At 42.1% G+C, this 26,156-nt stretch overlaps 1 protein-coding gene across 10 annotated transcripts in view; it reads right to left on the bottom strand.

The window, feature by feature from the left end:
* prdm10 (PR domain containing 10) overlaps positions 1–26,156 on the bottom strand; it is a 385,295-nt gene that overhangs the window by 280,429 nt on the left and 78,710 nt on the right. For all 10 annotated transcript variants that reach the window (XM_069894370.1, XM_069894369.1, XM_069894366.1 and 7 more), the window contains 3 exons: positions 8,136–8,300; positions 7,047–7,106; positions 1,388–1,489 (listed from right to left, as the gene is read on the bottom strand). In XM_069894370.1, coding sequence (XP_069750471.1) covers positions 1,388–1,489; positions 7,047–7,106; positions 8,136–8,300 — 327 coding nt within the window. The remainder of the gene's footprint in view (positions 1–1,387; positions 1,490–7,046; positions 7,107–8,135; positions 8,301–26,156) is intronic.

The following is a 26,156-nucleotide window of genomic DNA, read 5'->3' as shown; positions in this document are numbered from 1 at the left end:
TATGCAAATGATACAAAAATAAGGGGAGTTGTGGATAGTGAGGAGGGTTTTCGTGGACTGCAGAAGGATTTGGACTTCTTGGAAGAGTGAGCTGAAAGGTGGCAGATGGAGTTTAATGTAGATAAGCGTGAGGTGCTTCATTTTGGGAAAAATAACCAAAATAGGATGTATCCAGTGAGGGGGAGGGCATTGAGGAATGCAGAAGAACAGAGGGATCTTGGAATAATGGTTCAGCATTCCTTGAAAGTGGATTCCCATGTAGATAGGGTGGTGAAGAAGGCTTTTGGTATGCTGGCCTTTATAAATCATAGCATAGAATATAGAAGCTGGGAGATGATGTTGAGACTGTTTAAGGCTTTGGTGAGGCCAAGTTTGGAATATTGTGTGCAGTTCTGGTCTCCAAATTATAGGAAGGTTATAAATAAGGTAGAGAGGGTGCAGAGAAAATTTACCAAAACGTTGCCTGGATTGCAGTATCTAGAATACGGAGAAAGATTGAGTAGATAGGGCCTTTATTCATTGGAGTGTAGAAGGTTGAGGGGGATTTGATAGAGGCATTTAAAATTATGAAGGGAATAGATAGAGTAGATGTGAATAGGCTCTTCCCCTTGAGGGTAGGGGAGATTGGAACAGAGGGTCATAAGGGTTAGGGGGCAAAACTTTAGGAGTAATATAAGAGGATGCTTCTTCACTTAGAGAGTGGTGGCTGAGTGGAATTATCTTCCGGAAGAAGTAGTTGCGGCAGGGTCAATTCTGTAATTTAAGAGGAGGTTAGATGAGTACGTGGATGTGAGGAGGATGGAGTTTCATGTGAATCGGTGCAGACTAGAAGGGTCGATATGGCCTGTTTCTACACTATAATTGTTAAATGGCTCTGTATAAGATCAGCTTCTACTGCTCACAATCCACTGACCAAAGATATTTGGATTTTTTGGTGGTTTTTTTCATTTCTGACTTGGTGGGTCAGGCAGCATCTATGAAGAGAAATGGACAGTCAATACTTTGGGTCGAGACACTTCCTTGAGATTCCAGCATGTGTTTCACCCTTTGATACATTGTTGAAATAATTTGATTATTCTTGCCCTGATCATTTTCATGCCCTTCTTCCCAGCTATTCCTCTCTAGCATTTCAGATTTTCCTCCACAAGGACCCTCCTTTCCTTCGTTGGGGCCTTATTTACCTTCAGTCCACATTAAAAAGCTAGCACTGTTGCTCATCTAATGAAAAACTTTTCTCTGGATCTGTCCTTAACTTCTGAATCTCCTACATCCCTAGCAGCAGAAAAGGGTTTTCTATATGCAAGACTGGACCTTAGACAGCCAGTAATGAAATTTGAATAATATTCTGACAATTCCTGAACTTGTGGTGAAATGAAGAAATGTTTACCTGGGAACTGTTCTCCACTGGTATTGGCTGCTGGCTCACACTGCCAAGGACTGCCAAATTGGCACCAGGCACATTCTGATTTGCAGGTAGAAGAACTGTGACCTAGATATAAATGAATGCATTTGTCAGAGCAAATAAGTAGCTTGATTTGTTCACCACCCATTTTTATAAAAATCTAATTTACAGTCAACTTGGAGAAGAGATCCCTTGAAATATGAAATACCAGTTTCAGAAATCACTGAATATCACTGTTTTGGTTTGCTTTTAATAGCAAACTATATTGTGTACTGATCAGAATTGATTTTCTCCAGTTTCTTGATGGAAGCGCAAATACCTATATCCATCCTTTAAATTGGTCAGAGGTAAAAATGAAAAAAATTGCATGTTAAAATGTGAAATAAAAATAGAAAATGCTGGAAAAACACAGTAGTTCAGGCAACATCTATAGAAATATCAAGAGCATTAACTTTAAGCGGAGAGAATGGGGAAGATGGCGAGGAAAAGGAGTAGAGGTAAGGGGGAGAGTGGGATATGGGGAAGAGGGGAACGGGTTGAGAGTAATGAGAGTTTTGCAAATTCTGGTAATCCACATGGCTGTGGTGAGCATCTCTGCAACCCCATCCTTTTAAGCACCAAATTTTTCTCAACTTCTATTTAATCTATCTACCGATTAACTTAAATCTGTGCTTCCTTGTTACTGATCTCTCTGCTAATGAAAAATTATCTTCTTACTCCATCTGATCTTCAATTTCTACTCCAAAGAAAGGCTGAGTTATCTTGCCTCCTAGCTGCAATCAACTAGCCTGTGCACATCCTTCTAAATGTCCTCAACATCCTCAAGTGCAGTCATATTCTAACTGTGATGATCTAGCTTCCAAACAGTCCAAGTAATCTTCAACTCTTGAATTCTAGGTCTAACTACATAGCCTTTCCCTTTGGGTGATTGAAGAGTTATATGATAGGAAGGTGTTATCAAAAGTAGCTTTGTTGGGCTGCCTCAATATACTTGCAGATATTACACACAAGTTTTGTTTTAAGATTAGTTAATTTGCTATATAAATATATATATCTAGATATATTTTATATTTTATATATATCTATATGAAAAAAATGAAAAGGGTTCTTCTGTGATCAATCTAACAGGCTACCCTAACATTCATACAGCCACATAAAAAAGAACAAGAACACAGTAACAGAATACAGTAGAGAGTCATGAAGAAAAAAGATCAATTAGTATCAAGAAAAGCCACCCATCAGAGACCTGTTGTGCAGTTCATTCAGGAACCTGATGGCTGCCTGAAAAACTGTCTTTAAGCCCGTTGATGCTCAATTTCACTCTTCTCCCCAATGGGAGAAGGGAAAAAAGTGGGCATCTGGGGTATGAGAATTCTTTCAGTAGCTTGAGTACCTTTACAAGGCAGCAGGAAATGTAGATGGAATCTATGGAGGGGAGGGAAATTTGTATGTTATGTTCTGAGCCTCGTTCGTTACCTTCTGTTGCCTCTTCTGATCTTGAGCAGAACATCTCCCATCCCATGCTGTGATGCATCCAGCAAGCATGCTTTCAAAGGTGGACCAGTAGTGTTGCTGAGCAACAAGGGAGACATGCCAAATTTAGTCTTCTGAGAGAGACATTGGTAGGCTTTCTTCATCATAATGTCAATGTTATTGGACCAGGTCAAGCCATTGGAGATGTTATTTGCTAAAAACATAAGGCAATCTACTTTTCCACTTGGTGTGGACAGGGTTGTGGATTCTTCCCCCTCTCCTGAAATCAATGATCACCTCCTCCATCTTACTGATGCTGACAGAGAGATTGTTATTTTGACACCATGCTACTACATTTTTAAATCTCCTTCCATATTCCACCTTGGAACAATATTTGGCTGTACAGCCGTGGGTGTAGAAGGAGTTCAGTAGGGGACGGTGTATATACTTGAGGAGCACCAGTGCTCAAGATTTAAGATTCAATTTAATGTCATATAATAAAACAGTGTCATATTACATGTGTGAGGCAGACAGTTTTGCCATTGGCAGAAATTGCCTATTACAGTCAGAGATTAAGCAAAAGAGATCCCCCCAGAGTCACCGAGTGTCCGCAGATACACTTCCGCAGCCGCACAGAGTCCAGTCCGAACCATCAGCAGCCCGAGCTCCAGATCAGAACCTCCGACATGGTCATAAACCCTTCAGTGCCTTCGGCACCACCTTGTACCCCGGCTCCAATACCTGGTACCCCTTATGCTAGTTCGAGTCAGTCTCCAGCAGTCTGCAGCCCAGCGTGAGTCTCCCAACAGCAATCTCCAGCAACTCACTGCCTCCATGGGTTCTTTGCCTCAAGTCACAGCAGCTCGTCACATGCATGGGTCTTTCAGCCTCAGAGCCCCCTCATTGGTCCGCCGCCATCCCGTGGATCGTCTCCTCTGCTTCTCCTTCTCAGACAGGGGATTGTCTCCCCATTTTCTGGTGCCCTATGCAGTCCTCTGTTTCTCTGGAATCTAACCCCTTGTTGAGTGTTATCAAGGAGGAGGTGTTGTTCCCTATCTTCACTGAATGCAGTCTGTTGGACAGGAAGTCAATTATCCAGTTGTAGAGGGGGCATGGAAGCCTCGATCCTAAGGTTTGGGGATGAGTTTGCTTGGGACTATAAAACGCAGAACTGTAGTCTACAATCAGTAGTCTGACACATGTCCTTGATGCACTCCATGACCAAATGGATGTCAAAGGAGATGGCATCTGCCATGGATCTGTTTGGTCTGTAGGCAAACTGAACTGGGTCATGGCTGACCAGTATGCTAGAGATGATGTGAGGCACAACCAGTCTCTAAGGCAGTGACTCTGACATCTGATACAATCAAAAAGAATGAATGTTCAAGCTGATGGATCAGATCCCCATCCAGTGATGCACAAAAGAAGCCAGAATCTTGCTCCATCATGTGAACTTAGTTTATCTATAATGTGTGGAAATTCTTGAGTGTTTCAGGAGCTGTAATGATTGTTCAAGATAGGTGGTAGAGACTATGAAGTGGAGAAGAAATCGAAAGCTTGCAGAGAGACTTGGACAGTTTAGGAGAATGGGCAAAGAAATTAGATATAATGTTGAGAAATGTACGGTTGTGCATTTTTGTCGAGGAAATAAATGAATGGATTATTATTTGGATAGGGATAAAATTCAAACCTCAGAAGTACAAAGGGACTTGTGGGTCCTTGTGCAGGATCATCTGAAAGTTGACCACCAGGTTGAATCGGCATTTAAGAAGGCAAAAGTGATGTTGGCATTCGTTTCAAAGAGGATTGCACATAAGAATAAAGAGGTGTTGATGAAACTCTATGGGGCACTGGTGAGACCTCATCTGGAGTACCGTGTGCAGTTTTGGGCCCCATATCTTAGAAAGGATAGAGCAAGGTTGGAGAGGGTACAGAGGAGGTTGACCAGAGTGATTCCAGGAATGAGAAGGCTAACATACGAGGAACACTTAGCGACTCTTGGACTCTATTTATTAGAATATAGAAGAATGAGAGGGGATCTCAAGGAAACATTTTGAATAATGAATGGATTGGACAGAGTAGATGTAAATAAGATGTTTTTTCCTATTGGGTGATTCCAGAACCAGAGGGCACAGACTTAGAATTTAAAAGTACCAATTTACAACAGAGATGAGGAGAAATTTCTTTAGCCAGAGGGTCGTGGATTTGTGGAATTTGTTGCCACATGTAGCTGTGGAGGCAGGATCAATGGGGGAATTTAAAAGGGAAATTGATAGGGATCTAATTAGGGTATCATTGGATATGAGGACAAGGCTGGAACTTGGAACTAGATGCGAGAAAATTTAGCTCAGGGAGGTTTCATGGAGCAGGCTCAATGGGCCAAATGGCCTGCTTCTATACCTTTTTCTTGTGATCTATTCCAACATTGCTTTGGCATGCTTTGTACATGTGGAAAGACTGTGACTCAAAAGGCAAGTCAGTGACCTGCTCCTGGAGCCCATTTTTTCCCTGACTGCTCCATTGTACTGTTATGTTTAATCATACTCTCCACACCCAGCTACAAGGAGGCTGATGGCAGTGGGGGATTTCGCACTGATAAAGCTGCTCTTTGTCAGGGATGCTCATTTGACTGAAGCATTTGACTGTAACATGTCACTTACCAACTCAGGTCTGCATAGGGATATAGACAGTTTAATTACCAAGGAGGCTAGAACACTACATTTATCAGCAACCATCTCCACTTTTGACCTTATGACGGAGAATGGGTTGTTGATACGGAGGCTGAAATGGTTGGGCCAGAAGCATTAACCTGAGAAGTAACTGCAATGCCCTGGAGATGACATAATTTACCTGCAACAATATGAAACATCTTTTTACAAGATTCAGTGGGCTCTCATATTCAGCTAAAAAGATGGGCATGAGAATTTGGGCCTCAATTTCCAAAACTATTGGTACATTTTTAATTGTGCATGGATAGAAACGGAATGAACTGCAAAATGAAAGAAATGAATAAAGATTATTGAAAAATTTTGACAGTTTGAAGTGTAAACTACAGCACACAGAGATAAAATACGACATGGTGAATGGACATCTGATGTCATCAAATTACTAATGCAGCTTGTCTTACATTTCCTGCTGATAATAGGCATCAAAAAATTTTGAGGATTCCTAAAGGGGTCAAAATAAAAGTCCTGGCTTTGATTCAGTTTCAGAATTGAACAGGAGAAGGAATTTAAGGAAAGCAAAATCCTGCAGATTTTACTGTTCTGAGAAAAAAAATCACTAAACTAAAATGTTAACGATGTTTCTTTCACTAATTGACACGCTAAATAGTCTCAGTATTTTCTGTTTTTAGTTCAGATGGAGGAAACATGCAGGAAACCTTCAGCAGCCTGTCACAGTGCACTGCAAAGAAAGGTGACTCCACCATCCTTTCCTAACTTAGAGATAGGCTGTTCCCAGATCACAAACTGGTTGATTTTACAGAGATTCTTCAGTCAGAAAATACAGAAAGGTTGCTCGATATGATAACAATATCCAAATAATGTTATGAATGACATGAAAACACGCAAGACAGATCAGATCAACTAGTAAGTATGAAGTGAGAGAGAAAGAGAGGAGGGATAGAGTGATAAAAAGAGAAAGAGAGAGAAAAAGAGAGGGAGAGATAGCGCTCGAGAGAGCACAACAGAGGGTGACATGGGGCGAGACTTTAACAAACAGAGAAAGAGCCACACAGAGAGGGAGAACGCAAAAAAGAAAATGAGAGACACCTAGAGAAGGGCGGAGAATGAGAAAGGGGGGACAGCGAAAGAGGGGGACAGCGAATGGGGGGAAACAAGTTCTGCTGCTCATATAACATCACGCTTTAAAATATAATGGGAGCTTGATTTATGTGGGGATGTCAATTACTTGGACTGAGGATGGCCTGTAGAGGCATAGGCTACCACCATGCTCTTATGTGGAGTGCAGACATTTCCATTATCTTTTCCAAATATACACAGGGATAGCTTGACCAGTGTACCCTTAAATAAGATACAAAGACATTTATCCAAGTGATTAGAACAGGCACATGGTCAAGTCCATCATCCCTTCTGAACATACTGTGCACAAGGAGGAAGACAGATTCAATTAGTTTAATACAAAGAAATAACCAAAATAGTCTTCCTACCTGTTGGGTGGTTGTGTCCTGCTGGATGTATGCTACCTGAGACTGATCGGTGAAAACAGCCTGCAAATTGGAAAAAAAAAAGAGAATTACACCCACCAGCCTATTTATGATGCTGAGCTCAATTAAACAACTAAACTAATATTCCTGAGTGTAAAGCCCTGCAAAAAGGAGTGGACACAGCCCAGGACATCACAGGCAAAGTCCTCTCCATCATCGAGAACATCTACAGGCCATTGGAGAGCAGTAGCAATCAAGGATCCACACCCAAGACACGCTCTGTTCTCGCTGCTGCCATCAGGAAAGAAGTATCGGTGTCACAAGACTCACACCATCAGGTTCAGGAACAGCTGCTACCCAAACAAACAACAAACTCAATCAGCCACATTTAAGGACTCTTACTTTAGCATTTTATTTTTTCTCTCTGTGCATTGCAGTCAGTTTGTTACATTTCTTAATTTGTTCACATGTGTACATATCTTCTTGAGTTTTTTTGCACTATCAATAAGTGGTAATTCCACCTGGCCTGCAGGAAAAAAGAATCTCAGGGTTGTATGTGATGTCATGTATGTTCCCTAACAATAAATCTGAATCTTGATCTCTTGCTCCTCACAATCTCCTGCATCCACTTCCAGAGGAAATAGTTCAATTGTCACAAAAGCATGTTCGTTGAGCTCTATCAATTAAGTAACAATTTTCAAAATGTTTCACAGAAATATATCAGCCAACTTAAGAAAACAGTAGAATGTGAGCATCTGCAAGTCTTTGAGAAATGCTGAGAGTTTAATGAAGAGAAGATACTGCCTTTCCAATATATCATGCCCACTTAGATCAAATGTTTACATCTCACAATTCAAGATAAAATGATGATTAATTAGCACCTCCATGGAGATGAAATTCTGGTATCCCATTTTACCACCAATCTTTGAATACAAATGGATAACCAGCCAAGGATCGCAATTACTGCTGGGCAGAATCTTCCATCCACCCCCATTCCATGGCTCAAGTTAGTTTGTACCAACTTTGCAAGCCAGAAACATGCAAATGCCACACAATTGCAGAGTCTAAAACGTCTGTTAACTTCCAGCTTACCTGAGTCCCATCGGCTTGGTGAATGTACACCAGGGTATGCTCTGCCCCATCTACAGATGTGTAGGATGTCCCATCTGCTGCATAAACTACTTGTTGAGACGGTCGATCTTGTTCATCTGCATAAACTATCTGAGCAACAGCACTACTCTCTGGAACAAAATGCACCTAAGGAAGAAAAATAACAGATCAAGGAATCTGGGGCACCAAAGGAAACCCCAAGTTGTCACACATCTAAAGCCAGTCACTCAGAGGCTCAAACTCAAATCATTTCAAGGACCATCAAGGTTGGTGTTCTAGTGATAACAAGAGGCCAAACTGTAAAAGAGGAATAAAACTCGAGCAGTAATAATCCACAGAAAGTAGAGCTATAGAAGCAGGAAATCCTCCTGTACTGTCCGCCCCAATGTCGAGAGAGATGAGTTTGTAAGCCTTAATGTGCGAACAGATAAAAATCAAAGCTAATTTTTTAAATTCCCTTTTTAACTCCCAAATTGTATCATTCATTATTCATTCATCTTTTCTCCTACTTTCCAGCAATAAGGATTAGCATTTACCTGGAAAATGAGAGGAAATATACTACCCCTTTTGGAAATGACAGTTCATAGTTATATGAAGCATCACCAGAAAAGGCAATTCAAACCTAAATCTGTCATAAACCTATCACACCAATTAAAAACACATCACCCAACTCTCAATGACTTGTTCAAAGTTTTGATGAAGCTGTGTTTTTAAATTCTATTATTTCAAAATCTTTACAATCCTCATTCCTCTCCAACTGCAACCTGCTAATCCAAATATCCCCAGGGTAATCAGCATTCCTAAACTTTGCACCAGTTGCCCTTAAACTGTTTTACACGGTTTAATGTCATTTTAATGCTATAATACTCCTTGGAAATAACCAGAGCTATTTTGCTACCTCAGAATACTGTAGAAGATTGAATTCACATTAGCAAACGAAATAAGTCCACCAAGATGTCCACTTCTTCAAAATAAAAAGTGGCTTTAATTTTTCTGCCATCAACTCAGCCTTTACCCGCATCACCTCAATTTCACACATCTTTGCCGTAGTCCCTCCATACCAGGATGCAACAAGGACACGATACCTCTTGTCTTCACATACCACCCACAAGCTTCCACATCCAACATATTATCTGCAATTTCCTGCAACATGATCGCATCACCAGACACAGTTGTTCTAGTTCTTATCGACAATCTGTTTCACTTCATGAACTTTGATATCGAGGGGAATCCCACCTTGAATCACATGCCAATAGTCAAATGAATTTCATTTGAATGGGGACTGTAGATACAGCCTTATTTTCTTTTCTTCCACTAAGAACCCATTCCTTCAAGTCAGATTCTAACTGGGACCATTTAGCTTTCAGGTCACGACATGCGTGTTTTCGTGGATTCATCCTCTCAAGCTCATCTTTCTCTTTTCTTCATTCACAAATGGATGATTTAGCAACCTTGAACTTGCTGCCACTCTGTTGCTCTAGTAACAACTTTCAACTTGAAATTTGCAGTGTAAGATTTGTGTTTGGCTACTCACAGTGTGAAAAAAAACACCACTCTAGATCTCAAAAGTAACACTAAATGCCTGTGCCTTTTATAATGAATAGGCTAGATCAAATGCAGGTGATAGCTATATAGGCTGATAATATCTGGGCATGAAGGAGCGCGCATAATTTAAAGCTAGCATGGGAACTGTTACGAGTTCAGAGGACCCATAAACCCAGCAGCAAGAGATATTCACCAAGACAAATGGTTACTTAAATAAAATTTGCTTTTAATTATCTTTAAACATGAAAATTGAATCAAACTTTAACTTATCACTATTGGCTTACTTCACCTAACTTAACCCCCTTCTAATTCTAAGTGCACGTGTATGTAATGTGTGTGTGTAAGTTCAAAAAAGTTATTTGGTTCAAAGTCCAATCTCACTTCTCATTCCTCCAAGATCACTGGTTGCAGGCAATTCTTATACTGTGCACAGAATTTAACATTTATAAAGTTCACCAGGCTTTGGTGCTTGAAAGGTAAATGGTTACCACTCAGGAAGGTTCTTGTCAGTTTGGAGAGAGATTTGTTGTTCCAGGTCATCCACAACTGATTCCTTTTTAATCAGCAACTCCAGTGTCTTGCTGATGAAACTTGCCCCCTTCAGGGTTCTCCAGATGATAACCTCTTCCTTTCGGGTCACCAAAGAGTGCCTTTTTGTTTCTCGTATTCCAAGTGAAACATTAGACAGCCAGTCCTCTCCTCTTGCATGAACCACAAGAGCTTTGACCAGGCTTAACAAAGTACTTACAAATTCATCTTCCAAATGGAGCTTTCCACAAGCTTGCCAGCTTGCCCTGTTCCAGTCCCAGCTGCTGTTGCTGGCTGTAACACTGTAGAAGTGATCTCTGTCACTCTCTCGCTCTCTGAGAGAAAGCCTGTTTGACTCTCTGCTTGCAAAACCACATGACCCTCTTAGACAATCTGCAGCTCCAACAAGATCTTTCATCAGTTGCCTTTTTGAAAACAACAATTCATTAGTGAAGTCTTTGGGCATTCACCAAAGCTTCTGAAAAGACTGTTGGCCCCAAAATGTCTAGCATGGGGCAGAGCTCCAGTATTTTAAATAAGATCTGTTTTAAAATGTTTGTATGTGACCTACTCTAACAAACCTTTCCCAGTGTATCTCTCAAAAACATATCTATATTCTCTGAAACAGAACTATTACAGAGTTCTGTGTTGTGTATTGGCCTGTGTGTTGTGTGGTTTTATGTTAAAAAGTGACAGTTTACCTTAGAGAGCCAAGGTGAAGGTGGACTGCTGAGAGAGTGGGAGACGGACTGAGCATGTGAAGAAAATTATCTAAAAAAATGTCTGAACTTGGATGATAAACCACCACTGGGGGTGCTGTGGAGTGGAAGAAGGCCCAGAGCATGGTCTGGAGGACAGTTTAGCATGTTGGGGAACATTCCGAAGGCAGCCAGTGGTTCCTCTCTCTGCAAGCAGCACAAGACAACTTTGAATTTTGTGCTCTCTCTCTCTCTCTCTCTCTAAGATCTTCTGGCTTCAGTTTACCAAACAAGCTGAATTTTGTTTATGATCTTTGCTTCGGTTGAGATCGAAGTTTTGTGTGTTTTGTGTTTGTTTTGTGTCGAAGTTTTTCTGTGGGCTGGTTGGAAATATAACTTAGACTTTAATTAGATATGTTATATTTATGCTGGGGAATTTATTAGTTTTACACTGATATAGAAATTTGCATAGTAACCAGTGGGCATTGTAATAAAAGGGGGGGATTTTGAATTAAAGTTTGAAGGTGATTTTTTTTTGTTAATAAAGTAATTGTTCATCTTTGCCCCTGTGTGATATGCCTTCTTTGTGGGGGCTGGTTTGATCTTGTAACAGAACGTACTGGTAACAGCAGCAATAAAAGAACGTGTTCAATTTAAAGCATGCTTGGGAATTTGGTAAACCAAATGCCAAAATTAAAAATTTTGATCTTGGGTTTATCTCTGGCCAATCCCATGGTATTCTAATCAACAGGATATTCTGGCAAGGGCACTGCACCTTATCTATGTCAATTATCCAAACCAGTCCCCTGAGGGAGGAGATTAATAAGGTAAGGTTTCTTTTAAAGAAAGGCTTTTAAAATCATGATAGAATTAAAATCCTGCTCAACTCTGAAGTTTGTCTTCAATCTATTTAATTGATTCCTCTCCAAAGTTTGTTAATGTGTTGCAGCAGGATATCATCGATATAATGGCCGATTAACAGCTCTGGGGGAAGTTGATTGGATGTTAATAACAGATTAACTGTGACAGACACTGGTATGATGGGAATATGGTTTGGCTCATGTCCCAATTAAATGCAAATTGCTTTTGACATTCAGAATTTAGAATGCTACACCCTCACGGTATATGCATGTGCTTGAATATTTTTCTTTTACTCAATTTATGATTTTCTGTGCATTATATGCATGAAAATACAGTAAGTATTTCACATCAGTGGGAGGAATGGCTGAGGTACTTCTCATCAGTGTTCACAGAAGAACATGCTGCTGGCATCTCAGCAAGATATTAGAAATAGACTAAAAATTCAGAGAAAGTGCTAGAAATGTTAGCTACACATCATATGATCCAAGTGGGATGCAGAGGAGCAAGTCCTTGCCATAATCTGCTAAATATCTGTCCATTTAGAGGAAATGTTTGTGGACTAGAATGTCACAAATCTGTTAAGTGAAAAGGGTAGGGATAAACCAAGTAACCTTGGTCATGAGGAAAATTCTAGAAGCAATAATCGGGGCAGAATTTGCAGTACCATGGGCATGTGGTTTGATTAGAGAAAGCCAGCACGAATATGCTGAAGGCAAATTGTGTCCAACTAAAGAAGTGAGATTCTTTGTGACAGAACAGGGAGGGTTGCCGAAGGAAATGGTGTTGGTGGTGTAGGTATATCAGTTTTTCCAAAAGACACCTCAAATTATGCATGACGGCAAAAATGAATGCCATGAATAAAAGAGAGTGACATAACATGGATAGAATATTGTTGGCTAGAGAGAGATAGTTAAGGTTTCTGATCAGTTCATAGTTAAGTTTATTTTCCACAAAATCTCAAATACAGTGAGAAGACTTCTTCTGTAAACAGACCAAAGGGTTATCTCTATCATATGGGAACACAATTTCGACTTTATTGCTAAACAATGAAAAGATGAATTAACACTAAGCAAGGGCAGCATGAGAGCATTGTCATGGTGTTCTTTCAAGAGTTTGATAGCTAAGGTGAAGAACCTGTCTTTAAGCCTGTTCGTGTATGATTTCAGTCTCAATGAGCGGAGGGGAAGAGAGTGTTTCCAGGGTGTGTCTGTTATATCAATAGGTTGACTGCACTTCTCAGGTAGATGGAGTCTATGGAGTGGAGGGAAGTATGTCTTATGTTCTGAGTTGCATTCACTACCTTCTTCCAATCTTGAGCAGAGCAGCTCCCACACCATGCTGTGATGCATCCAGCAAGTTTGCTTTCTATGGTGCATCTGGAGAATTTGTTGAGGGTCAAGGGGCACATGCCAAATTTTCTTCGTCTTCTGAGAAAGTAGAAACATTAATGCATTTTCTGTCCATCATGTTGATATGCTTGTCTGAGGTTGGGAGATATTTAAGGAGTTTATACGTTCGTTCTCCCTGTGTCTGCGTGGGTTTTCTGCAGGGGCTACGGTAGCCTCCCCACCGTTCAAAACATACCAGATATCGAGGATAATTGGGTGGCAGAGACTCTTGAGCTGAAGTGGCTATATGTATGTCTAAATTTAAAAAATTTAAATTTTATTTCTAAGAACATATGCTACCTACTCTTTCAACTTCAGCACCATTAACGATGACAGGGGTGTGGACGCTGCCCCCTCTCCTGAAATCAATCATCACCTACTTCATCTTAGTTACATTGAGAGGAAGGTTTTTAAATCTTGGATCCATTTCACATTAATTCAGTCACTTTCCTATATTCTGACTCATCATTATTTGATACCTAACCCACTACTGTGGTGTTAGCAGTCAATCTGAAGATGGATTTGAAATGGTATTTAGCTGTACAGTCATGGGTGCAGACGAAGTACAGTAGGTGATGAGTACACATCCCTGATGAACGTGAGAGTGTGATTATGGAGATGTTGCTATCCACTTTCACTGACTGCGATCTGCGAAAGTCAAGGACCCAGTTGCAGAGAATATGCTGTGGCATTGATTCTAAAGTTTTTTTTAAATTAATTTGCTCATGTCTGTAGTCTTGAGGGCGGAGCTGTAATCAGTGAACAGTAGTGTAATATGAGGTGTCTGAGGAAGGGATGTCTACCCTGGACCTGCTTAAGCAGTAGACTCAATGGAATTTTCCCATGAGTCACCACACATGCCTCTGCTTTTAAAATACATTAATGATTGGACTTGCGTGTACAGGTTACATCAAAAAATAAAAGGCAAATTTATGAAGGGCACAAGACAGAAGTGCAGCGAACTATGTGGAGAATACCAGGCTTTGAGCAAATTTATACAGATAGGTAAAATTGAAGACAGGTAACAGATGTTAAAATGTAATATCATCTGGCTGTACAGATACAACCCGACGAAACAGCGTTGCACAGAACCATGGTGCACATATGTACACACACTACATAGTACATAATAATTATATATGTATATATAAATATTTTGGGATGATTTACTCAGTTACAAGATACTGTTCATCAATCTCTCAGCCAGCAAGAAGCCATTTCCCAGCCTAGGAGTCCTGATTTTGATGCTCCTGTACCTCCTTCTTGATGGTAGTGGGCCAAAGATACTGGGTACTGATTAGAAATGGTCTTCTATAATTCTTTGAGCCCTATTTTAAGCAACGCCAATGGTCCTCTACATTGATTTCTAGTCTGATGCTTTGCAGTTAGCGTTACCACAAAATGATGCTGCCAGACAGGACACTCTCAGTTGTGCTCCTGTAAAAGGTTATCAAGATGGGGGCCGGTAGCCTTGCCCTCTTCCACCTCCTTAGGAAGTGTAGGTGCTGCTGTGCCTTCCTGACAAATGAGGAGATGTTGTGGATCCAGGAACTTTGTGCTTTCTGCTCTCTCCACGACAGAACCATAGATGTGTAGAGAAGAATGGGATCAATGTTCGTTCTCCTGAAGTCCACAATCATTTCCTTAGTCTTTTGCACATTGAGGCTTAGGTTTTTATTCTCGCACCATTTTACAAGTCTTCCTGTGAGCTGACTCATCATTGTTGTCTATCAGGCCAACTACTGTTGTATCATTCACAAACTTGATGATTCGGTTAGAACTGAATCTTGCAGTGCAGCTGTGGGTCGGCAGCGTGAACAGTAATGGGCTGAGCACACAGCCCTGAGATGTGACAGTGCTCAGAATGCTGGGACTTGAGATCTTGCTACTAATCCAGATTGACTGTGATCTTTCGGTCAAGAAGTCCAGAATCCAGTTACAGAGAGGGGTGTTGAATTCCAGCGAAGACAGCTTATCCACCAGCATTTGAGGAATTATCAGACTGCACCCCAAGCTGAAGTCAATGAACAACAGCCTGGTTTATGAGGCATCATTCACTTGATGGGTCTGGATGGAGTGGAAGGTCAAGGCTACTACATCATCAATGGACCAGTTTGGACAGAAGGCAAACTGAAATGGGTCCAATATCTGGAAGGTGGGACTTGATTCATTCCATTACCAGTCACTCAAAGCACTTCAGAATTGTAGTGGTCAATGCTACTGGGCAGTTGTCATTTATTGCCACTCTCTTGTGCACTGGGATGATGGTGGCTGCCTTGAATTCTGTGGGGACAGTGGACTGGTGCAATGAGATGTTGAAGATGTCCATTAGGACCACTGTCAGCTGAGCCGTACAGTCTCTCAGCACCCGACCAGGTACATTATCTGGCCCCACTGCTTTATGTGGGTTGATCTTGGATAGGATCCTCCTCACCTCCGATTCGGCTATGCAGGGTGCCAGTTCCTCAGGGGTGTTACGCTGTATTTCTCATCGAACCGCACATAGAAAGTCTTCAAATTAATGCTGAGACATGTGAAACTTTTCATTTAGAAACAAGAATGAGAATATAAACCAGTGGGCACAATTCAAAAAAGGCGAAAGAATAGGGATTTGGAAGTATGTATGCCTAGTTCATTGGAAATGGCTCAGCAAGCTTAAGTAGTAGTTAGAGAAAGAATAACATGTTGGAGAACTGAAGGAATAGTGCAAGAACAAAGAAGTCAGAGCAAATCTTGATGCCACAGTGAATGTATTCTGCTCTGGATACCCATACAGTAAGACGCAGGTGTGGGCTTTCAAGTTGATGCAGATTTATCAAATTATCTCCAGTGATGAGGTTCTTCATCTAAGTGGAGAGATTTAAAAATTGATCATCAAATAAGGGATCTGAATGGGACATTTAAAATTATGGTTATTTATAAAAAAAGGTTTAATTGATTTTTATTAATTTATTTATATTATTACATCGACTTGGGAGTGGAAGATACAATTTCTAGATTTGTATGCAACAGTAAGAAAGATTGTCACAAGTAGCAGTAGGCTATAGAGAGTGCGTGGTTAAGCATATGGCAGATGATTGAAAATGAGAGCAAGTGGACAGGAAGAATGAGAAATGTTAATATACAATAAAGGATGTGGCTTTCAAGAGGTGAGCAATGATTTGAAAGAAGTAGCAATTACAATTTCTTTTGTTGTCATGTACTCATACACAAAATTAATCAACTTTAAAGGCACACAGAGGCCTCACAAGCATTACCCAGCTCCCCCAACAATTTAAAAAAAGAAATGCAAGAGTGTCCCTTCAGAGACACCCGGGTGTCCGTGGATTCATCTCCAGTGCTCGCGCAGCCTCTGAAGCTGCACAGACTGCTGTTCAATCCATTGGTGAACCCAAGCTGCCATATCAGAATCTCCTATACAACGAGGTATCTTTCAGCACCTGAGGGCCCTGAGGGAGTCACTCTTGCTCTTGGCACCCCTCCTAATCCCGGTTCCGATAATTGGTTCAATCTCCAGCAGCCTGGTTTGATCCTTCGTCTGCCAGTCTCCAGCAGCAGGTTTTCCAACTGCTGCACATCTCGCTGGTCCACTGCCATGATCTCCTTCCCTCCTTCCCAGCAGCAGCTTGTTTCTCCTATCTGGTGCCCTTGAGTCTGCAACCCCTCATGGTCCGCTTCCAAACATGGACGTTACCATAGTGGGTACAGACCTGCATGGTTTCTCGAGGTTCAAAAACACAGGCCCCTTTACTGGACTGTTTAATGTACATATCGGGCTGTAGGCATCACAACCTGTCACTCGAATCCCACGGAGAGCATTGTGTCTCTGCTCCCCACTCTCCCGGGTTAGCAACAGCAGCAGTGCTCCTACCTCACCAGGTTAGGCTGGGAGGACTTAATAAGTTAGACACAATTCTGAGGTTTATCAATAGAGGGAGAGAATATCAAAACAGTGGAGCAATGCTGAATGTTTCTAAAATACCTGTCTAGCCTTAACTAATGTACTACATTCAATGCTGGTCACAACATAGGAAGGATAAAATAACCTGAGAGAGGTCCCGGATTACTGAGAGTGGATCCCAGAGTGAGGGACTACGGTTGAGAGGATTGTTTAGAGGTGCTGGAACTGTTTTTATTCCAAGAAAGATCAAGGAGAGATTTAATATGTGTAGAAAATAAGAGGTCTGAAGAAAGTAGATTGTGGAAGGAAGTTCCCTTTAATGGAGGTCTGTACCCACTATGGTAACGTCCATGTTTGGAAGCGGACCATGAGGGGTTGCAGACTCAAGGGCACCAGAAAGGAGAAACAAGCTGCTGCTGGGAAGGAGGGAAGGAGATCATGGCAGTGGACCAGCGAGATGTGCAGCAGTTGGAAAACCTGCTGCTGGAGACTGGCAGACGAAGGATCAAACCAGGCTGCTGGAGATTGAACCAGTTATCGGAACCGGGATTAGGAGGGGTGCCAAGAGCAAGAGTGACTCCCTCAGCGCCCTCAGGTGCTGAAAGATACCTCGTTGTGTAGGAGATTCTGATATAGCAGCTTGGGTTCACCAATGGATTGAACAGCAGTCTGTGCAGCTTCAGAAGCTGCCCGAGCACTGGAGATGAATCCATGGACACCCGGGTATCTCTGAAGGGACACTCTTGCATTTCTTTTTTTAAATGGAGGCACCAAGGTCAAGAGGTCACCAGTATAAAGAGCAAAAGAATTTTAAAAAAGCACTAATTGGAATCAGGAATGTACAGCCTCCAGAGGTTGTGAAGCCAGGTTTCACTGTGTCGTCAAAGGGAAGTAGATAAATATATAATGATGAAAATATGCAAGGCTGCAGAGAAAGAGACATGATGTGGAACCAACAAAGAAGGTTGGCACAGACATGAACATGGAACAGCAGACAATGCAGCACAAGAACGGGCTAACCACGATGCCAATTTAAATTATTTCATGGTCTATGTGCTTGTCTAAATGCCTCTTTAATATTACCATCAGATCAGCTTCTATAATTTCCACTAGCAATCTATTCCAGTTACCTTCCACTCTGCTAAACAAACTTGCCTCATTATTCGCCTTTAAACTTCTCCCTCTTACCTTAAACCCATTCCCTCAAGCATTTGACATTTCCAACCTGGGAAAAAGAATATCTACCCTTTCTATGTCCTAATAATTTTATACACTTCCATCATGATAACAGCCTCCAACATTTGAGAGAAAACAATCCAAGTTTCTTCAATTTCTCCCGATAACTAACACACTCCATTTCCAACTACATCAGAGAGAACCTCTTCATGTCTCTCCAAGTCTCCACATCATTCCAAAAGTGTTGAAACCAGAAATGAACTCAATACTCCAGATTAGGACTATCTCGAGTTTTAGATAGCTGCAACATGACTTGCCATCTTTGCTCAGGGTACCAATTGAAAAGGCATGCGTGCCATATGCTTTTTTTATTACCCGAGTTGCCTCTTTCGGGGAGCTATGAACTTGCACACCCAGATCGCACTGTAATCAATACTCCTCAGGATTCTAGTTTCCTATACTTCTCTCTTGAATTTGACCTCAAAGTACTGTATCTACTCTATAAAGGTGGAATTTTGTAGACCATTTTTTAATCTTAAATTTATGGGGTCAACGATTACATGGATACCACTTTTGAGGGGCTGAATTATACAGAAGAATCCAAAATCCCGCACCAGCAGCAGAACTCCATGTGATCTTGAAAGGAATAAAGAGCAAAAACACAATGAATTAAAGTAATGATAGTCTTTACATCAAAGCAACGTCCTACCACAGGGAAAGTCAAGATTGTGGTCAACATCTGCGTCATCGTAGACATTAGGATTTCCCACTGGTGAGTGGCCAGGGCTGAAGCGCGAATCCACATTCAAGGTGTTGGGAGCTCCAAGGGGAGAGCTGCCAAGGCCAAGTCGAGATTCCACGTTTGAGGCATCAGGAGTTCCGATCGGTGGGCAGCTGGGGATGAGGTTTCAGGAGATCCAATCAGCAGGACATTCTGATCATCAGGAGTTCTGATCGCAGACGGCCAGGGTAAGAGTCCACGTTCAAGGCATCGGGAGCTCCAATGGGCAGGTGACCAGGGCCGAGGCGTGAGAGATTAGGGTCGACTTTTACACAGATATATTAAAAAATCCAGATATTTTTGGCCAAAAATAGGGGTAGACTTTTACGTGAGTATATATATGGTAAGTCACCACACACTTGTTCAATTAAACTCCATCTGCCAATTCCCTGCCACAGATATAACTGGTCAAAATACTGCAGAATTCAAATGGAATGAATGGGCTCCTTCTTTGCAGAAGAGCGTTAAGATCTGGCAGGAGGAGTAGAGGAAGCAGCTTCAACTGGAGGATTCAAAAGTGAATAATGTGGGTAACTGAAAGTAATAACCTGTAGGGCAATGTGAAGCCTGGGAGTGAAACAAACTGAAGTTCTGTTAAACAGAGTTTATACAGACTCAAAGGGACAAGTAGCTTTCTTCCTTATTGTAACCGTTCTCTGATTCTGGCTTTAGCACTTCATGAATTAAGAATTCAGTTTCAGAATGTAAGGAGCACCAAATTCAAGTAATTTTCAAATCAGGGTTTTCTCCAACCAGAAGTCCCAGATGAACAATGAAATCCAGAACCTGCTAAGAACCAGATCACAGACATTTAAGTCTGGGAGCAGATATGACCTGCAAAAAGCTATCTCTTGGACAAAGTGGAGATTCCAGATGAAAATGGAAACAATAAGGGACACCCAACAGCTGTGGCAGGACCTAAATCCCATAAACTGTTACAAAACCAAATCTGGCAAAGTAGTGAACAGCAAAGCGTCGCTGCCAGAGGAAATCAGTGCCTCTATTCCCAATTTGATGACTGTAACAACAAAGAAACACCCCTCCATATCCCAATATCCCCTGATGATCCTCTTCTGTCCATATCCGAGGATGACATGCATGTTGCCTTCAGGAGAGTGAATCTGAGGAAAAAATCCAGCTTGAACAGAGTACCTGGCTGCTATGTACTAGACCAGCAACAATGGGAATTCACCAAGACAATGTTATTTTCAAAAACAATCATTTTTATTGTTAATTATTTAACTTTACTCTAATTTAACACCAGTGTATGTGCGTGTAGCAAAACTAAAACCATTACAGTTTAAGCTTAATTCTGAAGAGATGATTTTAAACTTCAGTCTCAGAAAGCTTTTGTGTTGAAACTACTGTTTAAAAGCAAATTATGGAGTAAGTGTGAGGCATCAGACTTCTCAAAACTCACGCATTTCTTGTAGCAGTTTTCAGAGAATTCTTTCTTCATACAAATGATTTCCCCCTCTTGCATGGAGGTTTTAGTATTTGTTTTTCTTCCACAATGATTTCACAAGCCCAGGGAAGGACTACATGAAGTGCCCATGTAGAAATCGACACACCAAGACTGCCCTCTCTCTTTTAAAAAGACAGTCAGAAGTGGTCATTCTCTTTCAAAAGCAACTTATTCTATGTTCTCCTTTGACCAAAAGTAACATGTAACAGTATCTTTTTGGTCACTGTATCCTCAATCCTGTGTGACTTACAGGATGTCCAAGTAACTTATTCTGATCTTAAATGTCTCTGGTTTTCCAGTAATATCTTCTCTGATAATATATTTAATCATGTACCATATCATCATTACTGTCTTTGAAGTTTAAATTTCAAACATTTATGAGTGGACATGACTCCAAATTGTCTCCTCACCAGACAACAGAAAAGCTTCCTTTTATACACAGCTATCATCTGAGTTTCCATTCTGACAACATAGGTAAACAAGCAAAGAATTTTTGTTTAATTAGATGTCCTCCTTGAGCAACCCCATTGTCAAAGATATTTCAATGAACAAGCAATTCCAGTTTTATTGGGGATGCTTACTAGACTTTGTGACTCCAAAAATGGCTTCTCTTTCAGAGCGTAATTGTGTGCCTGTCTATCCCTGTGTCCACCCATAAAATAACTTTTCTAAAAATATATATTTTATAACTAAAGGTTAATAATAACACAATTCTGTCACACTGGCTAAGTATTAAAAATTTGTACTGACCAACTTACCAATGTATTCATGGATGCCTTCAATATCTCATTCCAGCAGGACATTGTACCCAGCTGTTTCAAACACAAGTCAAAAATAGTGTAGTAACTGGCCTTAAAAAATATTTACCAGTATCATTCACATCAACAGTGATGAAGTGTTAAAAGGCTGGTGTTGAAGCATATCAGCTCCTGTCTGAGTGACAACATGGATATGTTCCAGTTTGCCTAATCATAGTAACATGTCTATGGCAGATGCCATCTCGCTGGCTCTACACAAAGCCCTGAAACACCTGGACAGTAAAGATGCATTCATCAGGATGCTCTTTATCAACTATAGTTCAGCATTTAACACCATCATCCCCTCAAAACTGATCAGCAAACTACAAGACCTGGAACTCAACACCCCACTGTGTAATTGGATCGTGGATTTCCTCACCTCCAGACCACAATCAATGAAGATTGGTAAGATTAGTAAGAACTTCTCCTCCACAATCTCCATCAGTATCGGAGTACCACAGGGGAGCTTTCTTAGCCCCCTGCTCTACTCACTTTAGACCTATGACTGTATGGCTCGCTACGACAATAACACCATCTACAAATTTACTGATGATACCATGGCAGTGGGTTGTTTAAAGAAAAATGATCAGTCAGCATACAGAGGGAGATTGAAAACCTGGCTGTATGGTGCACCGGTGGAAAGGGTGCTGACCAACTGTATCACGGCCTGGTTTGAGGACATCATTACACCTGAACTTAAAGCCCTCCAAAGGTAGTGGACACAGCCCAGACATCACAGGCAAAACCCTCCCCACTAATGAGTATATCTATAGGGAAAGCAACCATCAGAGAGCAGTAGCAATCATCAGGGATCTATACCACCCAGTACACGCTCTGTTCTTAGCTGCTGCCATCAAGAAAGAGGTATAGGTGCCACAAGACTCATAGCAAACTGCCAAGCAGGACAAGAAATCAAGACAGATCAATAAGTTACAGTTAGTGCTTTCAATATCAATCAAGACTATGAAAGCTTTGGTGATTTAACAGTCAAGCACTGAAAAATCGAAAACAATGTGGATAAAAAAATTGGCTTGTAGGAAGAAAGCAGAGAGATGTAGTAGAAGGAAAGTATTTTAACTGGAGGTCGGTGACAAGTGGAGTGCCATAGAAATCTGTCCTTTGTGATTTTTATAAATGACCTGGATGAAGAGGCAGAAGGATAGGTCAGTAAGTTTGCGGATGACACGAAGGTTGGAGGATTTGCGGATAGAGCTGAAGGTTGTTGAAGGTTACAAGAGGTGTGAGGTAATGCATTTTGGAAGGACAAACCTGAAGACCGAGTACAGAGTTAATGGTCAGTTACTTAAGAGTGTGGATGAACAAAGGGACCTTGGGGTGCAAATTCACACATCCCTCAAGGACACCACACAGGTTGATAGGATAGATAAGAAGGCCTAAGGGATGCTGGGATTCATTAATAGGAGGATTGAATTCAAGAGCAGAAAGGTCATGTTGCAACTCTACAAATCTCTGGTAAGACCACACTTAAGAGTATTGTGTTCAGTTCTGGTCACCTCATTAAAGGAAGAATAGAGAGGGTGCAGAGGTTATTTACAAGGATGTTACCTGAATTGGAAAACAAGTTTCATGAAGCATGGTCTGGGACTTTTCTCTTTGGAGCACAGAAGAATGAGAGGAGACTTAATAGAGGTCTACAAGATTATGAGAGGCATAAATAGGGTTGACAGCCAGCACCTGTTTCCCAGGGCAGAATCAGCAAATACCAGAGGACATATGTACAAAGTGAAGGGAGAAAAGTTTAGGGGAGACATCAGGGGTAAGGTTTTTATTAAGAAACAGAGAGCTGCGTGTACCTTGAATGCCTTTCCAGGGATCGTGGTGGAGGCTGAAACATTAAGGGTATTTAATAGACACATGGATGAAAGAAAAATAGAGGGTTATGGGGTAGGGGGGGTTTAGTACTTTTTTTAAGGATGGAATATATGGGTTGGCAGAACAACAAGAGCTGAATTGTGCTGTATTGTTCTATGTTTTATGTAATGGATAGTAGAAAATAATTTGAAGGGCTAATGGAAAGTTGGTCATTCGTTTTAAAGGCTGTAATACAACAGAGTGGCAGTCATGCAATATTTTCTGTACTCCATTTATGACACTGTTCAATCTGGACACCACTTCTCAAAAGATATGATGGCCTAGTCAGTATGTCACTGGATTACAAGGTGCCATGAGCAGGGCGAAAAAGTCTGAGACAGCATTTGTCTCCATTAGAAATGAAGGGGAAATGCAATTGTGGTATTTTATTGCTTTGATCAGGTGAAGAGAGATTAGTTCCACTGATGAAAGAGTCCAGAACAAATAACTTCAAATGAAAGCTAGGCTTTTTAAGGATGATATCAGAAGTATGTCTTAAAACCTCACACACATGAAAATTCTAACTCCTTCTCCCAGGTGAAAATTTCAAATTGACTCTCTCTGCAGCCTTATTTTTCTTCACTTTTTATTTATCCACTGTGGCAGCTCGCCCACGCAACAGGCGAACTGGCTCATGGAGCTGTGGGCAAGTCCATGGCAGATCTGACTGTGAGAGCTCCAGGTGTGGGGCAAGCCCACAGCAGGCGGTTGACATCATTTCCGCCCTGCAGGTCGCAGGGACTGCTGGGAGAGGGTTCTTGAGCGCACAGTTTGTGAATCAGTGAAGTAGTTGGTTCAACTCTCTTTCAACTCTGCGTGGCTTTTCAATCACTGTGCCGGTAGTGTGACTACATTTTTGACCCCGACGGTCCAAACAGCATTTGGACCCAGCAATGACCAACCAAAGCACACAGAATGCAGTTTCACGGACCTTGCATCCACAGGTCTGGTTTGAACAGGCCCAATTCCAGATTACGCAAATCATCTCAGATGCAACGAAGTACTACTATATGGTCGTTCACTCGAACAGGAAACAGCAAGCCACATCATCGACTTCTGACACCAGCCACTGTTGTGGATGGGTATGAAACAATCAACGTGCTCCTGATCTGAACTTCTGGCCTCTCCTACTGTGAGCGCGCAGAATGGTTGCTCCACATGGATGGCCTCGACGATGGTGCACCATTGGCCTTAATGAACGAGATGCTGGCACTAACAGACAGTCATAAGCCATGTTTACCGTTCAAACAAATCTTTCTCGAGCAGATGCCAGAAGATATCCACCTCCTCATCACTGACGACAATTTTAGTGGCCCACGCAAAGTAGTGGCCCACGCAGATACTCTATGGCACATCAAGCAGCATGGCAAGGCCTCCATTGACCAAGTTTCTGCGTCATGCCCTAAAGCCTGGGCCTTCCCCCATGCCACCATCGAAGCCGGTGATGCTTGCAGCAGGGTGCGACCCCAGTTCGGATTGTTGTTGTTTTTAACCACCAAAACAGGGGTTCAGGAGTCCACCGTTGCCGCTCACCCTGTTCTTTTCAAGGAAACGCTGGGCCAGCCGTTGCTCATGGCTATGGCGACTGGCCACCATGTTGGCCTCCTTTACTTAAGGGAACAACACTCCAGGCGAAAGTTCCTCGTAGACACAGGTTAGCATCTTGCCCCTCAAGCCACGACACCTGTGCCGGGAAGTCAGGACTGGTACCGCTGCCAACAACAGCAGTATTCCCACATATAGCACACAAACCATCCCATTACAGTTTGGTTCCAACCATTTCACCTGGTTGTTTGCGCTGGCAGCAATGTCGCAGCTTTTATTGTGTGCAGATTTCCTCTTGGCTCACTGCTTCCTCGTGGACCTCAAGGGACAGCATCTAGTGACTGCCAAGACCTTCCAGATCTTTTCGCTCAGCGAAGCCAAGTTACCAGCCCCACACCTGGACTCTGTGACTTTGTCAGGCAACTAATTTTCCAGAGTACTAGCGGAGTTGCCAAACATAATTACACCGCAGTTCTCCACAGATGCCCCTAAGCATGATGTACAGCACTACATTCCCACTCAAGGATCACCGCTACACACCCGGCACTCAGGTTTCCGCCCGACAAACTCCACCTCACCAAGGAGGATCGTTCAGCACTCAGACAGCCATGGGCCTTTCCACTGCATATGGTGCCCACGTAAGCTGGAGAGTGGAGGCCATGCAGCAACTACAGAAGACTCAACTGCTACCAAGTGCCCCGGAGTCAGGACATTATGGCCAATTTGCGTGGGGCACGCATCTTCTCCAAGGTCGACCTGGTCCACGGGTATCACCAGATTCCCGTCCACCCCAGCGATATCCGCAAAACGGCCCTCGTCACCCTGTTTGGCTTATTAGAGTTCCTGCAGATGCCTTTCGGACTCAAGAATGCGGCTCAGACATTGCAATTGCTCATGGACACTTGGATTTTGTTTTCATCGACTTAATCTTCTGATTGCTTCCACTCACACCAAGAGCATTTGGACACATCTGTGTCAACTCTGCTGCTGCCTATAAATGAATACAGCCTGGCCATCAACCCCGCGAAATGCCAATTTAGGCTGTTGGCCATTAATTTCCTTGGGCACCGGATCGACCAGTATGGAGTGGTTCCCTTGCCGGCGAAAGTCAAAGCCATACACCAGTTTGCCAGGCCCAGTACAGTTAAGGCCTTCGTGAATTCGTGGGCATGATCAAATTTTACTACCATTTCATTTCGTCAGTGGCCCAAATCATGCAACCCCTATTCAGCCTGATGTCTGGCAAGGCCAAGGGAATCACCTGGGACATGGATTCAGCAGTGGCTTTCAAGCAGACTAAGGATGCCCTTGCAAACGCCACCCTCCTGATACACCCACGGGTGGACGTGCCCACACGCCTTTCATGGTTGACACTTCTAACTCAGCATACTGGAACAACCAATTGAGGGTCAATGGAAACCATTCATGTTTTTCAGCCGGCACCTG

The sequence above is a fragment of the Narcine bancroftii genome, chromosome 8 (assembly GCF_036971445.1).
Source record: "Narcine bancroftii isolate sNarBan1 chromosome 8, sNarBan1.hap1, whole genome shotgun sequence".
Taxonomy (NCBI): domain Eukaryota; kingdom Metazoa; phylum Chordata; class Chondrichthyes; order Torpediniformes; family Narcinidae; genus Narcine; species Narcine bancroftii.
This window is presented reverse-complemented; position numbering and strand designations above follow the sequence as displayed.